The sequence below is a fragment of the Oryctolagus cuniculus genome, chromosome 5 (assembly GCF_051225735.1).
Source record: "Oryctolagus cuniculus isolate XC-2025 breed Fujian yellow rabbit chromosome 5, ASM5122573v1, whole genome shotgun sequence".
NCBI lineage: Eukaryota > Metazoa > Chordata > Mammalia > Lagomorpha > Leporidae > Oryctolagus > Oryctolagus cuniculus.
Genome location: NC_142871.1, coordinates 138,788,604 through 138,805,314, shown reverse-complemented (window position 1 = coordinate 138,805,314; position 16,711 = coordinate 138,788,604). Strand labels below are relative to the sequence as shown.

At 50.8% G+C, this 16,711-nt stretch overlaps 2 protein-coding genes across 8 annotated transcripts; one reads left to right on the top strand and one right to left on the bottom strand.

The window, feature by feature from the left end:
- Positions 1 to 11: 11 nt before the first annotated feature.
- Positions 12 to 3,421, bottom strand: DXO (decapping exoribonuclease). 7 transcript variants are annotated; one of them, XM_089334247.1, is made up of 7 exons: positions 3,003 to 3,421; positions 2,393 to 2,754; positions 1,101 to 1,336; positions 793 to 1,012; positions 540 to 675; positions 306 to 400; positions 12 to 222 (listed from the first exon to the last, which is right to left on the bottom strand). In XM_089334247.1, exons 2-7 carry the CDS (start codon positions 2,746 to 2,748, stop codon positions 72 to 74), a joined length of 1,194 nt encoding a protein of 397 aa, XP_089190373.1. In that variant the 5' UTR covers positions 2,749 to 2,754; positions 3,003 to 3,421; the 3' UTR covers positions 12 to 71. The 7 variants fall into 7 exon arrangements, with proteins under 7 accessions (XP_089190373.1, XP_089190374.1, XP_089190375.1 ...); XM_089334248.1 differs by having other exon boundaries at positions 2,393 to 2,793; positions 3,003 to 3,408; XM_089334249.1 differs by having other exon boundaries at positions 2,393 to 2,793; positions 3,031 to 3,360.
- A 3-nt stretch (positions 3,422 to 3,424) lies between these two features.
- Positions 3,425 to 14,844, top strand: WHR1 (winged helix repair factor 1). Its single transcript, XM_089334257.1, has 7 exons — positions 3,425 to 3,618; positions 3,769 to 3,905; positions 12,216 to 12,311; positions 12,584 to 12,723; positions 13,893 to 13,990; positions 14,082 to 14,229; positions 14,409 to 14,844. Exons 1-7 carry the CDS (start codon positions 3,519 to 3,521, stop codon positions 14,452 to 14,454), a joined length of 765 nt encoding a protein of 254 aa, XP_089190383.1. The 5' UTR covers positions 3,425 to 3,518; the 3' UTR covers positions 14,455 to 14,844.
- Positions 14,845 to 16,711: the final 1,867 nt, after the last annotated feature.

Below are 16,711 nucleotides of genomic sequence, written 5' to 3'. Positions count from 1 at the left end.
GGAGGGAGAGCCACTTAGAAATATACCTTTATTATCTGTGCACACGGAGACAGGCCAGCCTCTCTAAAGCATTAGTCCTTCGGCGAAGGTGTCTTGGGGGGCGATGGGAGGTCCTGGGTCATGGCTTCCACGTACCACGTGGGCAAGAAGGCATAGGGTGCATCTTGGTGTACAGACACGGTGACTGCGCCACCAGGCTCCCAGGAGAAGAGGTGGACGAGCCTGGGGGCAGATGGAAGCATGGGTGGGGGGCTGGAGGCTGGGCCCCTGGGCCCCAGAGGAGATGGACAGAGCTGATTGCTCACCTGGGGTCGTCCTGGATGACTGTGCTCTGGGCAAAGCCAAGGAAGGCGGCACAGAAGTTCATGCACACAGAGGGGTTCCAGCCGTCACGGTCGTTCTGGAGTGGGCAGAAGAGAAAGCATAAGATTGGCAGTGAGAGTGGGAAGAAGGGGAAGGTAGACTTCAGCCCTGGACGACGGACCCGTGGTCCTGATGCCAGGGGGATACAGGTTGGAGCCGTGATGCCATGGCCTTACCCTGACATACTCAAACATCTCCATAGTAGGGAAGGTCTTGAGGGAACAGACGACACCCTCTGGGTTCCGGAAGCCGGCGACAACATTGGGGACCCCTGGGAGGAACGACTGAGCCCACCATTTCAGAAGCTTGTGTCTGCCAGGAAAGGCAAGGGGTCAGTGACACCCCTCTTCCATTCTGCCACCACCTGCAGCCTCATCCTCCCCAAGTTCCTTTCCCAACTCTCAGTTTGAGGCAGCCCCTGTCTTGAACCTGTAGAAGCTCCTCCACTGGCCAAGGCTATGCATCTCCTTGGAGGTCTTGAGCTCCACATAGCAGGCTGGGGGCTGTGTGGATGAGGCCTGGGGGTCCATGCAGTCCACCTCCCCGGAGAAGAGCAGAGGGTGGTTTCCCAGACGGCTGCGTAGCACAGAGCAGAAGGCCACGTTGGTGTTAACCTCCCCAGAGGGGTCTGGGGATCCTCCAGGTTTGTCTGCAGGAGAAGAGAAGCAGCAGCAGGGGTGGCAGCTCTCAGCTTCCGGGGGAGGGGAACGGGGCCAAAGAACAGGGGCAGCTCTCACCTGCACACATGTACTGCTCAAACTTGTACCCCATGTACATGAGCTCCCGGAGGAGGGGTGGCCGAGCAAGCCGCTGAGCGCGAGCAGCTGACGTCTCCACCTCACTCAGGTACAGCGTCCCCTGGAACCGGGAAGCTGCTAGCTGCCAGCCTTCTTGCCGCTCATATGGTGTCGTCAGCAGTTTTGTCAGGTGACCCCGCCACGTCACTATAGCCCCTGCTAGCCAGCCTGGACCCCTGAAAAGGAGGAGTTAGGGACTGGTGTTGTGGTATAGCCAGTTAGGCCACTGCTTATGATGTCAGCATCCCACAAGGATGCCAGTACAGATCCAGACTGCTGCACTTCCAATCCAACTCTGCTAATGCACCTGGGAAAGCAGCAGAGGATGGCCCAAGTACTTGGCTCCCTGCCAGCCATGTGGGAGACCCCGCTGGAGTTTTGGGCTTCAACCTGGCCTAGCCCCAGCTGTTAAAAAAAAGATTTAGCTGGCCCTGTGGTATAGTAGGTTAAGCCTCTGCCTGTGGTACCGGAATCTCAATATGGCCGCGGGTTCAAGTCCCCGCTACTACTCTTCAGATCCAGCTCCCTGCTAATGGGCAGCAGAAGATGGCCCAAGCGCTTGGGCCCCTGCACCCATGTGGGAGACCCGGTGGAACCCTCTGGCTCCTGGCTTCAGATGAGTCTGTTGCTGCCATTTGGGGAGCGAACCAGGGGACGGAAGACCTCTGTGTCTTGCCTTCTCTCTCTAACTCTGCCTCTCAAATAAATAAATCTCAAAAAAAAAAAAAAAAAAAAAAAAAAAAACCCACCAGAAACCAGAGATTTACTTACTTATTTGAAAGGCAGAGTTAAGAGAGAGAGGGAGAGACAGGTTTTTTACGTGCTGGTTCACTCCCCAAATGGCCCCAATGGCCAGGGGCTGAAGCCAGGAGCCTGGAACCCCCTCGGGGTCTCTCACATGGTTGCAGGGGCCCAAGCACTTGGGCCACCCTCTGCCGTCCAACCAGGGGCATTAGCAGGGAGCTGAGCTGGAAGTTGAGATGCCAGGTTTCGAGCCAGTGCCCACATGAGATGTTGGCATTGCAGGCAGTGGCTTTATTAGCTAAGCCACAATGCCGGACCCAATAAATAATATTTTTTTAAAGGCATTAGAGGCTGAAGGTCTGACACACGCATTCGCTCAGATGGCTCTTCTAAGTTCCTTCTGAGCACTGATTCTCTCTCCAGCTTGGGCTCTCCTAATTTTAGAGGGAGGTGCAGGTCTCTCCATCTGTGTGTTATGCTTCGCTCACCCCTCCAGCTTGCCTCTGTGTTCCAGGAGCCAGCGTAGCAAGTGGTCCAGTCCCTCGCGGATCTCCTCATCCCGAGGCTGGTATCGATCAGGGTATCCGTCTCTGAGGTCAAAGTCAGGGCCTGGACCATTGGTGGGCGGGGGGCTGTAGTAGCGCAGTGCGCGGGCATCTCCGTGATACTGGCGTTGTGCATCCAGGGAGAAGCAGCCCAGCTGGGAAGGGCGCCGGTAGAAAGGGAAGGGCCCAGAGTAGAGGGTGGGGTCTGTGGGCAGTGACAGCGCTGGGCTGGGGAATTTGTTCCGAGGATCAGCTACTTCTGTCTTCTCGGCTCCTCTCTTGGTCCCTCTCCGCTCCATGGAGTTCTGGGGTGGGAGGACAAGTTTCCATTTTACAGAGGAGGCCTGGAGAAGGGTGACTCTGGGTCAGGACCAAGGGAGCCACCTCATCTCCAGGTTGTGGCCGTAAAACATGCAAACCCAGCCCTTCAAACACAACCACGGCCAAAAGCTCTTCCTGCCTCCAACCTTGCCGTGTACCCGCCATCCCCCACATCTCACGAACGCAGCGAGGTTAGGAAGCAAATCTGGCCTCTGATCAAAGATCCGGTTACCTCAAAGCCCTCCAAACTTGATTTCTACCTCCGCCGAACTATGACGTCAGGGCAGGCATATCAGAAAGCGAAAAGGGACTGAAAGGTGGGATCCTGCTTGCGATGATGCAATCATTCAGCGACAGTGGCGGGCAAACCCCTCAGGGGCCGGGGAGTGGGTAAGCTTTGCCCGGAGAGGTTGAGCCCGACGTGGCCACCGGCGCCTCTCTGCTTTGCCTACGGAGTACCGGGCCGTGAGTGCTCTCTGTGGGAGCCAATCAGCGGCAAGCATGGGGCCTTGACCCAGAGGCGGCGGCGCTGGTATCCGCACTGGCACCGCCCCTCCCAGTACAGGCCCGAGAGAAGGTAAGTGGAGGCCTCTTTCGTCATCACATCGCGGTACTTAACACTGGGTCACCTGGTCTCCAAGGAGCGTCACCCAGGGAGGTGACGTCACTACTCTGCGCCGGAAGACCCTATCTTCAAGTTCTCGTCCCTCAGTCCCCTCCCTTCTTCGGGACCGTAGAATCCCGGGCTATGAGCCTGAAGAGGCATCGCTTGATCCCGGAGAGCTTTGGCTTGAAGAGGCGGCGGGAGCGAGGGCCTGTAGAAGCGGATCCTCTGAGGGGCGAGTCAGGTAACCATGGCAGCCCCGGGGCGGGGCTGAAGACCCCAGCGGGCGGGAACTCGCATAGGTGAGCAGGTGTGTGGGAAGAAGCGCGCGGCCGCAGTGGCCCCCCGCGCCCTTGCCCCGGTTCCCTGTCAGTGACCGGCTGTCTCCGCGCAGGGTCGGCGCGCGAGGCCGTGGCCGAGCTGGTGCAGCTGTTTCCGCGAGGCCTGTTCGAGGATGCTCTCCCGCCCATCGTGCTGAGGAGCCAAGTGTACAGCCTCCTGCCCGACCGGACGGTGGCCGACCGGCAGCTGGTGAGGGGCGTCAGCGCGACCTCCGGAGCTCCTTTCCCTGCCTCGTGCGCGATCGCCAAGTTCCCCAGTTCGCCGGCCGTCCAAGCCGTTCAGACATTGAGCAAGCATTAGGCCCTTCGGGGCGGGCGCTGTGCCAGACACTGAGGTGCCACAGAGACTGGCGCAAACCCTGTGCAGAGACCCTCGGACGGTGGAGGGCGTGCCAAACCAAGGCGGTGGAAGAGCGAGGCTTTGGGGGAAACAGGAGTCGCAAGGGCATGGTTCGAGCGCACAGCGCGCTGGGGATGCTGGGGAAGCAGGCCAATTAGATCGTGGGGAGGCCTGGGACATCAATGACGTGGCGGGCTGGCAGGAGAGGGAGCTGGAGTGTGAGGCCGATGGCACGGCCTAGACTGGTGAAGGCCCGAGGTAGGGCAGTGTAGGAAAAGGGAGGAGTCCCTTTTCCTTCCCAGGACAAGCCTCTCAGGAAACTACTTTTTTCCAGATGACAGACCAACCAAGTGGTAGGTTTAGTGGGCAGTAGGAACACATCGAGTTCTTGAGGGCACGTGGTGTACTGAATTTTGTTCAAGTTCATTCGGAGGTGTGTAGGGAGCATCCGAAGGCAAAATGTAGTAGGCAGTTGGATCTGAAGTTTGGAGAGAATTCTGAGTCAGTGAAAAAGAATTAAAAGCTGCGGGTTTGTGAGTAGAGGTTCATTGTTTGGATGTAGGTGAGATCAGTAGGAAGAGTGAATCAAGGAATGATTTTTGAACCTCTTCACACACTTTAAATATTTAGTTATTTGAAGGTCAGAGTTACGGAGAGACAGGGAGAGAGACCATCCAGCCACTGGTGACCTAGAAGAAGCTCCTGGCTTTGGCCTGGCCCAGCCCTGGCCTTTCCAGGTCTCCCATGTGGGTGGCAGGGGCCCAAACACTTGTCCATCTTTTGCTTTTCCCAGGCTGTTAGCAGGGAGCTAAATGGATCAGAAATGGAGTCCGGGACACAAACTGGCACCCATATGGGATACTGGCATTGCAGATGGCAGCTTTACTTGCTGTGCCATAGTGCTGGCCCCCTACTAACTTCATTTGTTTATTTTTAAAGGTTTATTTATTTATTTGACAGAGTTATAGACAGTGAGAGACAGGTCTTCCATCCGATGGTTCACCCCACAAATGGCTGCAACAGCCAGAACTATGCCGATCCGAAGCCAAGAGCCAGGTGCTTCTCTCTGATCTCCCATGCGGGTGCAGGGGCCCAAGCATCTGGGCCATCCTCCACTGCTTTCCAGCGCCACAACAGAGAGCTGGACTGGAAGAAGAGCAACTGGGACTAGAACCAGCGCCCATATGGGATGCTGGCACCACAGGCAGAGGATTAACCTAGTGTGCCACGGTGCTGTCCCCAAAGATTTATTTATTTATTTGAAAGGCAGAGTTACAGAGAGGCAGAGACAGGGGTGGGGGAGGTCTTCCATCTGCTGATTCACTCCCCAGATGGCCGCAAGGACCAGAGCTGTGTGGATCCAAAGCCAGGAGCCAGGAACTTCGTCTGGGTCTCCCACAGGTGCAGGAGCCCAAGGACTAGGCCATCTTCTGCTCTCCCAGGCTACAACAGATAGCTGGATCAGAAGTAGAGCAACCAGGATTTGAACCGGCAGCCATATGGGGTGTGGCACTGCAAGTGGCAGCTTTACCTGTTATGCCACAGTGCTGTCCCCTTTATTTATTTATTTAAAGATGTATTTATTTATTTGAAAGGTAGAAATAGAGGGAGCAAGAGAGAGAGGGTTGTTTGTTTGTTTGTTTGTTTGTTTTTTTTAAGATTTATTTGAGAGGCAGTTACAGACATAGAGAGGGAGAGACAGAGAGAAAGATCCTCCATCCACTGGTTCACTTCTCAGATGGCCTCAATGGCTGGAGTTGAATCTATCTAAAGCCAGGAGCCAGGAGTTTCTTCTGCGTCTCCGATGTGGGTGCAGGGGCCCAAGCACTTAGGCCATCTTCCACTGCTTTCCATAAACAGACAGAGGCTTAACCTAGTATGCCACAGTGCTGGCCCTGAGAGAGAGAGAGAGAGAGAGAGAGAGAGAGAGAGAGATATCTTCTATCAGAATTCCACCTGGATCTCCCAAGTATGTGTAGGTGCCCAAAGACTTGGGCCATCTTCTTCTGCTTTCCCAGACGCATTAGCAAGGAGCTAGATTGGAAGTAGAGCAGCTGGACTTGAACTGGCACTCATGTGGGATGCTGACATCACAGATGATGGCTTAACCTGCAGTGCCACAGTGCTGGCCCCTTTTTTACAAACTTTAGATGGTGATGAAAATTATGACTATCTCCAGAAAAATGCACATATGCCACATACACACAAGGTAGATGTACAATTTATGTGTGTCTCTGTTAGGTATGTGTCACTGTCACAGATTCTCTGAGGTCTAAGGCCAAGGACCCCAGGAGTAGAGTGAAAGATAATAGAGCCAAATTCAGAATTCTTGGAGACAGCAACATTTAAGGCAGTGTGCTATATGGTCTTAGTTCTGCCTGTGTCTAAATTATCTGGGCTGCTTATTCAAAATATGTAGGTTCCTGGAACTCAGCTAAGGTTAATGAGTCAAGGTCTTTTGGGATGGGATGTGGAAATCTACATTTTTAAACTACTGCCTCAAGTGAGTTTTGCTGAGACCCACTGATATGAGAGGAAGGCAGAATAGGAGGAATCAGTGAGAGGCTGAGAAGGAATTGCCTGTGTTAAGAGGAAACCAGGAAGAAGCCTATTGGGAAAGTAAAGAGATTTTTCAACAAAGTGGGAATAGTTGATAGTGTTAGCATCTGTAATTCAAGGCAGTGTTCTGTAAAGAGGCCAGGTAAAAGAAAAACTGAAATCTGTGCATTGGTGTCAGCATGTAGAGGGTTAATGGTGATCTGTTATGAAAAGAGGGAAGAAGAGGAAGACGTACTGGCTCCAGTCTCGCCAGAGGAAGCATCAGATGGAACCACTCCTTCAAGAGTATTTGTGGCTTTTAATATACTGATGTTAGTTTATATTATTAAAATTATGCACAATTATTTGTTTGAAAGAGTTACGGAGAAGGATAGGCGGGGGGGGGGGGGGGGGGAGGTGGATCTTCCATCTACTGGTTCACAAATGGCCACAATGATCAAGGCTGTGCCAGGCCGAAGCCAGGAGCCAGGAGCTTTATCCAGGTCTCCCATGTGTCTGGAGGGGCCCAAGAACTCGGGCTATTCTTCCACTGCTTTCCCAGGCACATTAACAGGGGGCTGGATGGGAAGTGGACCAGCCAGGACTTGAACCACCACACCACAGTGTGGGCCGTGCACACACAGTTTAAAGAATGCTTATAAAGCATTTTGCTACCACCTGTAAAACTATAGAACTATAGTTCTATAGAATATGGTCAAAATCCCACATTTATCCCTCTGATTAAAATGGCCTGGAGCCGGCACTGTGGCATAGTGGATAAAGCCACTGCCTGCAGTGCCAGCATCCAATATGGGTGCCAGTTCAAGTCCCAGCTGCTCCACTTCCTATACAGCTCTCTGCTATGGCCTGGGAAGATGGCCCAAGTCTTGGGCCCCTGCACACATGTGGGAGACCTGAAAGTAGCTCCAGGCTCCTGGCTTCAGATCGGCTCAGCTCCAGCCATTTTGGTCATCTAGGGAGTGGACTAGCAGATGGAAGACCTCTCTGTCTCTGCCTTTCAAATAAATAAATAAATATTTTAAAATAAAATGGCCTATATGTTTTTAGAGGTGACTGCTACCCCAACTGCTATGATAATTGTTCCCTTGGTTTTTCTATCACCTATGTATACATTCATAAACAGCAGAACTTAATTTCACCCATTTTTGAACTTCTAAATGGAATCATGCTGTATGCCTTAAAGTCTGTTCATGCTGCTGCAACAAAATAGCTGAGACTGGGTAATTTGTAAAAAGGATTTAGTTCTTACAGTTCTAGAGATGAGAAGTCCAGGATCCCAGCGCTGGCAGATTCAGGGACTGGTGAGAACTGGGCTGCCTGCTTCTGAGCTTTGTTGCTTTGTGCTCACATGGCAGAAGCGATGTTTCCATCAGCCAGGAAGCTCTCGGGAGCCTCTTTTATAAGGACAGGAATGCCATTCGTGGGAGCAGAGCCCTCTTGGCCTGATGGCTTTTTAATGGCTGCACCTCTTAATACCATCACGTTGGGGTTTACATTCTGACATGAATTTTGGAAGCATGTAACTTTTTTTTTTTTTGACAGGCATAGTGGACAGTGAGAGACAGACAGAGAGAAAGGTCTTCCTTTTTTTCCGTGGTTCACCCCCTAATGGCCGCTGCAGCCGGCGCACCACGCTGATCCGAAGCCAGGAGCCAGGTGCTTTTCCTGGTCTCCCATGTGGGTGCAGGGCCCAAGGACTTGGGCCATCCTCCATTGCACTCCCGGGCCACAGCAGAGAGCTGGACAGGAAGAGGGGCAACTGGGACAGAATCCGGCGCCCCGACCGGGACTAGAACCTTGTGTGCCGGCGTCGCAGGTGGAGGATTAACCTATTGAGCCATGGCACCGGCCGCGTGTAACTGTTTTGATTTCATAGGTTCACAGAGAGCAGTTTGTCTCAGGGTGAAACACATCTTTGAGTCTCACCCGTATCTGATTTAGGTAGTATTTAGATGAGACTCAGTCTGTAATACTTTGAATTTGTGCAAGTTAAGACTCTTGGGGTTATTGGGATGGCATGAATACATTTTGCATGTGAGAAAGGTGTAAATTTTTGAGGGCCAGGTGTGGAATGCTGTGGTTTGAATGTAGATGCTCTTGTAAAATTCATATGTTGGAACCTCCAATGCCCAGTGTGATAGTATTAAGAGGTGGGTTTTTGCATGGGAGACCAGGAGAAGCACCTGGCTTCTGGCTTCGGATCAGCGCGGTGCGCCGGCTGCAGCACGCTGGCTGCGGCGACCATTGGAGGGTGAACCAACGGCAAAAGGAAGACCTTTCTCTGTCTCTCTCTCTCTCACTATCTACTCTGCCTGTCAAAAAAAAAAAAAAAAAAAAAAAAAGTGGGTTTTTGGGGAAGTGATCAAATCATGAGGTCTCTGCCCTTGTGAATGGAGTTAATGCCCTTATAAAGAGGCTCCCAAGAGCTACCTGGCCTTTCCATCCGCTCTGCCCTGTGGGACTCAGTGTTTGTCGCCTCCAGAGGATGCAATGACAAGCTATCGTCCTGGAAGCACAAACCTTACCTTCACTAGGAATTGAACTTGCTCTGCCCTAGACTCTCCAGAATGAGAGAAATGAATTTCTGTTCTTTCCTCGCTTCAGGTATTTTGTTATAGCTGCAGGAATGGACTCAGATGCTGTGTTTATAGCTTGTTGAGATTCTTCCAAGTTGTACACAGCTGAAGTTGATTCATCTCATAGATCTCTATTATAGGAATATATTCCAATTTGTCCATTCTAACAAAAGAATTTGTATTTTTCTAAAAATTGATAAATTTCATCTAAATTTTCAAATTTATTGACAAAGTTTGTAACCTCATTTTAATCTTTGTAAGATCTGTAGTGATGACCTGTTTTTTATTCTTTACATTGATTATCTGTGTTTTTTCTTGTCACTACCAGCTTTTTTGGTGTCACCAGTGGTTTATCAAGTTTAATGCTTTTTCAGTCAGCCTTTGACTTTGTTGCTTTCTATTTGTGTTGTCTTTTCCCCTCTTTTTTCTGTTAATTTTCATCCTCTCTTTTCTACTAAGGCACACAATGCTGTAGTTTTCCTTCGAGTATATTTGTGTGTGTGTATATATATAAATATATATATAAATATACACACACATATATTCCACAAGTTTTCATTTGTATTTTCATTATCAGTTCGTTCAAAATTCTTCTTGGCTCTTTTGTGATCTTTTCCTTTGACACTTTAGGTCAGTTAGATGTATGTTAGGGGCCAGTGTTGTGATGCAGACGGTTAATCTGCTGCTTACAGTGTCGGCATCCCATGTCAGAGTGCAGATTCAAGTTGTGGCTGCCCTGCCTCTGATCCAGCCTCCTGCTAATGTGCCTGGGAAGGCAGCAGAAGATGGCCAAAGAGCTTGGGCCCCTGCCACCCATGTGGGAGACCAGGATGGAGTTTCATGCTCCTGGCTTCAGCTGGCCCAGACCTGGCTATGGTAGCCATTTGGGGAGTTAACCTGTAGATGGAAGATCTCTCTGTTGCTCTGCCTTTTGAATTTATGAATGAATGAATGAATGAATATATAAATAAAATAAATGTATGTCATAATTTTCAAACATTTTTGTATTACTATGTTATTGATTTGTATGTAAATGGCATTGTGGCCAGAGAACATGCACAATATGACTTAAGTCATTTGGAATTTATTGAGACTTGCTTTTCTGTGTGCTATGTGGCCAGTTTAAGTGTTTTTGGTTTATTTCCGAATAATGTGTATTATCTAGTTACTAGCTTCTTTGTGCCTGAAGTTACTGAAATATTCTGTTTCCTCACTGATTAGTTTGTTTCTGTGTTCTATGAACTTATGAGAGTTGGGTTAATATACTTCTGTGATTGTGGTTTTGTTGTCTCTCCAAATATTTCTCCTACTTTATTATCTGTTTTTTCTTTCCTTCTGGGGCTCAAACATACATTGGACCTTCTCTCTACCCTATAAATCTCTTAAACTCTTTCCTATATTTTAAATATTTTTGGCTTTCCTTACTATAGTCTGATTAGATTTTTAATCTCTCTTCGAGACCGATAATCTGTAGGAGATAGTCTGTGCCTTAACAATCTTTTGAAGTCTTAATTTTATTTACTTTATTTTTCAGCTCTAGAATTCTAGTTAGGTGTTTTTCAAACTTGCTATGTCATTTTTTTTGTAATTTCTTGCTGAGGTTTTCCATCTTTGTTTTTACTTACTTCAGCACTGTGAGCATTTTTAAAAAATTATCTTTTTGGGAACTGGCACTGTGGTATAGCAGGTTAAACCACAGCCTGTAGTGCCAGCATCCCATATGGGTGCCAGTTCAAGTCCCGGCTGCTCCACTTTCCACCCAGCTCCCTGCTGGTATGCCTGGGAAAGCAGCAAGGATGGTCCAGATCCCTGGGCTCCTGTAACCAGGTGGGAGATCTGGAGGAGGCTCCTGGCTTTGGCTTGGCCCAGCCCCAGTGACTGTGGCCATTTGGGGAGTGAACCAGCAGATGGAAGATCTCTCTCTTTGTCTTTCATTCTATCCCTGTGTAGCTCTGACTTTCAAATAGATAAATAAATATATTTTGAAAAAGTTGTCTTTTTTGATAATTCCACTATTGCGTGTCTTTTTGGGTCTATTCTATTGCCTATTTCTTTTGACTTGTGTTTCCCAGGCCCAGTTTCTGAATATGTGCTGGGCAGAATTGCCTAGATTAGCAGGTGTCCTCCTGTCCCAGTTATCTTTTCCATTCTTGTCATCACCTAGACATTGTATTATTCTAATTGCATTACCCTGTGAGTACTATAATGCTTAAGCAATTTAAAAACAATCTTTTATCCAGCATTTTAGTTAATTTTCAATGAATGGGTCAGTTTTTGCTGTATTATTGCAAAAAAAAAAAAAAAAAAAGGTCTTGGTTTATTTGTTTTAAACATTTGATCCCATGATCCTTCCTACTTCCACCTACCCAAATATAAACTCTTGATTCCTTGGAGGCCATCTCTCTCTCTCTCTCTCTCTCTCTCTTTTTTTTTTTTTTTTTTTTTTGACAGGCAGTGTGGACAGTGAGAGAGAGACAGAAAGGTCTTCCTTTTCCGTTGGTTCACCCTCCAATGGCCGCTGCAGGCGGCACACCACGCTGATTTGAAGCCAGGAGCCGGGTACTTCCTCCCAGTCTCCCATGCAGGTGCAGGGCCCAAGGACTTGGGCCATCCTCCACTGCACTCCCGGGCCACAGCAGAGAGCTGGATTGGAAAAGGAGCAACCGGGACAGAATCCGGCGCCCCAACCGGGACTAGAACCCGGTGTGCTGGTGCCGCAGGTGGAGGATTAGCCTAGTGAGTTGTGGCGCTGGCCGGAGGCTATATCTTAATTTGTTTTATCTCAGTGCCTGGCATAGGACTGGTCTCAGAAAGTACATATTGATTGTTTGACAGACAACTGAGGCAGCTAGATGGGGGGGTGGGGGGTAACCAGGTGGAAGAAGCTATTTGGTTGACTCCTGAGTATCTCCCACCCAGTAAATTCCCCGCATACTGACAAAATCTGCCTGCCCAAAGCGCTCAGAGCATAGCAGGGCATCTTAGCCTGACCCTCTTCTTTTTGCTCCCATCTCTGTGGAGACAGAAGGAGCTTCAAGAGCAGGGGGAGATCAGGATCATCCAGCTGGGCTTTGACTTGGATGCCCATGGGATTGTCTTCACTGAGGACTACAAGACCAGAGTACGTGTGACTGCGTGTGGGTGTCGAGGGCGGTGGGGGCCTGGGAGTGGGGGAGAGGGCAGGGAAAGGGGGAATGAATAAAAACTAAAGAGACCATTTCCCTAGCCCACATCCTGTGGAAAGGGTGCAGGGCTGTGGTGAGAGAGTGAAGTGGGGGCAGGGGAGCAGGAATCTGAGCAAGAGGGGAGATTGGAAGAGGAACGCCCTCCCGGGGATGTTGTGTCGGTGGAGAGTGAGGGTGGGTGCAGACCCTGTCTCTTCTCTGGTTCCAGGTCCTCAAGGCCTGCGAAGGCCGACCGTATGCTGGGGCAGTGCAGAAGTTTCTGACTTCAGTGCTTCCATCCCGTGGGGACCTTAGTTTCCAGCAGGAGCAAATGACACAGACCTTTGGCTTCAGGGACCCAGAGATCACGTGAGACTCAGGGGACCAACTGAGTCAGGCATCTGGCACCCCAGCCTTGCCCTTTCCTTTCTGGTGAACCTGCCAAGAAAAGTCCGGCTCTTGTTTTGAATAACATGACCTAAGCTTGTGCTCCTCCCCACAAGAGCAGAGGCCTGTCTTGCCTGGGGCTTTGGAAACAGCCCCGGACTGGAATTCGGGAGAGCTGGGCAACTTCCCAAATGCACTTGGAGCCTGGCAGGAACCATAAATGCCTGATGGTTGTGGTTTATGCTCAGACTGAGAGGATAGAGAATGGTATGAGCTGGGGTTCCCTTAAATATCATTGACATTCAAAGCAAAAACAACCACCACCAGACAAGGGCTGAACACAAATATAATTTTGAGGGGCTGTCTCTGGCCCTGGTCTCCTACTTTGTAACCCATGGCCTATGTGAAAGCATCTTTAACGTTTTGTCTCATGTGGAGAAACAGAGACTTGCAGTAAGACGAGGAGGGGTGGGCCTTTGGTACAGAGATTAAGATGCTGCCTGGGACATGTGCATCCCTTATTGGCGGGCTGAGATTCGAGCCCTGGCTCTCCTGATTCCAGCGTCTTCCTGGTGCCCACTCTAGGAGGCAGCAGGGGATGGCGCAGGGAGTTAGATTTCTGCCGCCCACATGGGAGAACAGGATTGAATATGGGCTCTGGCTTCAGCCTGACCCCGCTCCAACTGTTGTGGGCATTTAGGGGAGTGAACCAGCAGAAACCAATCCAAGGACGACCTTTCTCTACCTGTTTCTGTCTGTCAAATAGATTAATTAAAAAAAAAAAAAGAGAGAGAGATGTGGCAGGAGATATGGTGAGGCATACACAGGCAGCGGTGGGCACAGAGAAGATCTTTATTTTCTGTTGGGGATAGGCCTGGATGTGCAGTAGGGCATGTGATCACGGGGCTTCTAGAATCAGCAGCTGTTTCAATGAATGAGTAATAGTTACAGGAAAAGAGAGAGTGGGGGGAGGGAGGCCCGAGTAGAGGGAATGGAGCGAGCAATCCGCAGTGTGCTGTGAGCAGAGGGCTGCCCCAGGTCGGGGTTTTGTCCTTCCGTCCTTGATGGTTACCCATGTGCCCCAGTGCTCGTGGTTTGGGAGGGTGGATGGTCCTCAGAGCCCAGGCCTCACCTCTCCTGGCTTCCCCCAGGCATCTGGTGAACGCTGGAGTCCTCACTGTCCGCGATGCTGGGAGCTGGTGGCTGGCTGTGCCTGGAGCTGGGAGATTCATCAAGTACTTTGTTAAAGGTATCCTGTCTGTAGCTCGAGCCTTTGGTCCCTCAAGAACACATATTGGTAGCTCCTCGCCTCTAGACCTCACTCGTTTCCACATCTGCAGGACGCCAGGCTGTCCTTGGCATGATCCGGAAAACCAAGTACCGGGAGCTGCTCCTGTCGGAGCTCCTGGGCCGGCGGGCGCCTGCTGCCGTGCGGCTTGGCCTTGCCTACCACGTGCATGACCTCATCGGGGCCCAGCTGGTGGACTGGTAAGTTTTGCGCCCTAGCCTCTGGCAGATGACAGAGCAAAGCTGGGTTTCCCCTGGCTCATGACTTGTGAAGCCCAGTTCTTTCCTTCTCTGGAGCCCGGGAGGACCTGTGACAAGTTCTGAGTTCTCACACCTTGAGCCTACGCGACTGACTCCAGCCTTGTCTTTCTCCTGCTTAGTGTTGCCACTACCTCTGGAACTCTCCTCCACCTGCCAGACACGTGAGGATCTGCTCGTCATTGCGCACCTCCTCAGAATGGGGCAACGGTGGCCTGGGCGTGCTGCCCAAGGGTGACTGAGTCAGGATTACCTTGGAAAACTTGGGAGCCAGGATGAGTGATGGGCTCTCTTATTGGTTTAAAGGGTCAGGTGGGACTGCTGCTGTTTGCTTGGGCGCCAACCCAGCAGGGCAATTTGGGTAATACTTCTTTGCCCTTCCATGAAAGTGGAGGCAGAGCCGTGCCGAGGCTGTGGCTGCTGCCTAGCACGTAGAAGGTGCTGTTGTTACCTTGTCTGGGGACAGGAAGGTGGGCTTGCCGGGAGGCTGGGGCAGGGCAGGGTTCTCTTCCCTCTTTGTTGAGTTGAAAGAGCCAAATAAAGTACTTTTGCCTGTGATGTTTTCTGGGTTGTCCTTTATTGGGGTGCCTTGTTTGGGGATAGAGGTAAAACCCACTAAAGCCTGAACTTTGCTTCACTGTCAGAGAGGAAAAGAGTTGATGTTTATGTTTAGATCAGTTTTCCCTTTGGGGTGGTAAGGAAGCACCTGACCTAAATCTAGTCTCTGTTAGGGCCTATAGAAAGCAAAGCCTGGTGTGGTTCAGTCATGTTGGAGTGCCAGTAAGAGGCAAATGAAAAGCTGATCCCTGGGGCTGGCGTTATGGTATAGCAGGTTAAACCTCCACCAGTGGCACCTGCATCCCATATGAGTGCCGGTTAGAGTCCCGGCTGCTCCACTTCCGATCCAGCTCCCTAATAATGCACCTGGGAATACAGTGGACTACAGCCTAAGTGCTTGGGCCCCTGCCACCCACATCGGGGACCCAGAAGAAGCTTCTGGCTCCTGGCTTCTGACTGGCTCAGCTTCTGCCACTGCTGCCGTTTGGGGAGTGACCAGTGGATGGAAGACTTCTCTCTGTCTCTCCCTCTCTCTCTAACTCTGCCTTTCAAATAAATAAATATTTTTTAAAAAATACTTTATTGGGGCCGTTGCCATGGCACAGTGGGTTGGTCCTCTGCCTGTGTCGCCGGCATCCCTTATGGGTGCTGGTTCTGGTCCTGGCTGCCCCTCTTCCAGTCCAGCTCTCTGCTATGGCCTGGGAAAGCAGTGGAGGATGGTCCAAGTGCTTGGGCCCCTGCACCCATATGGGAGACCAGAAGGAAGCACCTGGCTCCTGGCTTCGGATTGGCGCAATTCCGGCCATTGGACCATCTGGGGAGTGAACCAGCGGATGGAAGACCTCTCTCTCCCTCTCTGCCTCTGTCTGTGACTCTACCTCTCAAATAAATGAGTAAAATATTAAAAAATACTTTATTTATTTATTTGAGTTAGAGTTACACAGAGAGAGAAGGAGAGTCAGAGAAAGAGAGCTCTTCCATCCGCTGGGTCTCCCATGCGGGTGCGGGGGCTCAAAGACTTGGCCATCTTCCACTGCTTTCCCAGGCCACAGAAGAGAGCTGGATTGGAAGTGGAGCAGCCGGGACTTGAACCGGCGCCCATATGGGATGCTAGCACTGCAGGCAGTGGCTTTACTTGCTACGCCACAGCACTGGCCCCAAAGTAAATCTTAAAAAGAAAAAAGAAGGCCGGCGCCGTGGCTCACTAGGCTAATCCTCCGCCTAGCGGCGCCGGCACACCGGGTTCTAGTCCCGGTCGGGGCACCGGATTCTGTCCCGGTTGCCCCTCTTCCAGGCCAGCCCTCTGCTGTGGCCAGGGAGTGCAGTGGAGGATGGCCCAGGTGCTTGGGCCCTGCACCCCATGGGAGACCAGGAAAAGCACCTGGCTCCTGGCTCCTGCCATCGGATCAGCGCGGTGCGCCAGCCGCAGTGCGCCGGCCGCGGCGGCCATTGGAGGGTGAACCAACGGCAAAGGAAGACCTTTCTCTCTGTCTCTTTCTCTCTCTCACTGTCCACTCTGCCTGTCAAAAAAAAAAAAAAAAAAAGAAAAAAAAAAGAGAGCCCATCCTTGTTTCGTTAGAACTTTGAATCCCTGGTGTGATGGCTTGCGTTGTGGTCTATCTGGTTAAGCTGCCTGCATCATATACCTGCCTATGTTTGAGTCCCACCTCCTCTTCTGATCCAGCTTCCTGCTAGTGATGGCTTATGTACTTGGGTCCCTGCTCCCCAGGTAGGAGACCCGGGTGGAGTTCTTAGATCCTGGCTTTGGCCTGGCACAGTCCTGGCTGTTTTGAGCATTTAGGGTGTAAACTAGCAGATGGAGATTCTCTCTGTCCTTCTCAAATAGATTAAAATAGATAAAACTTTA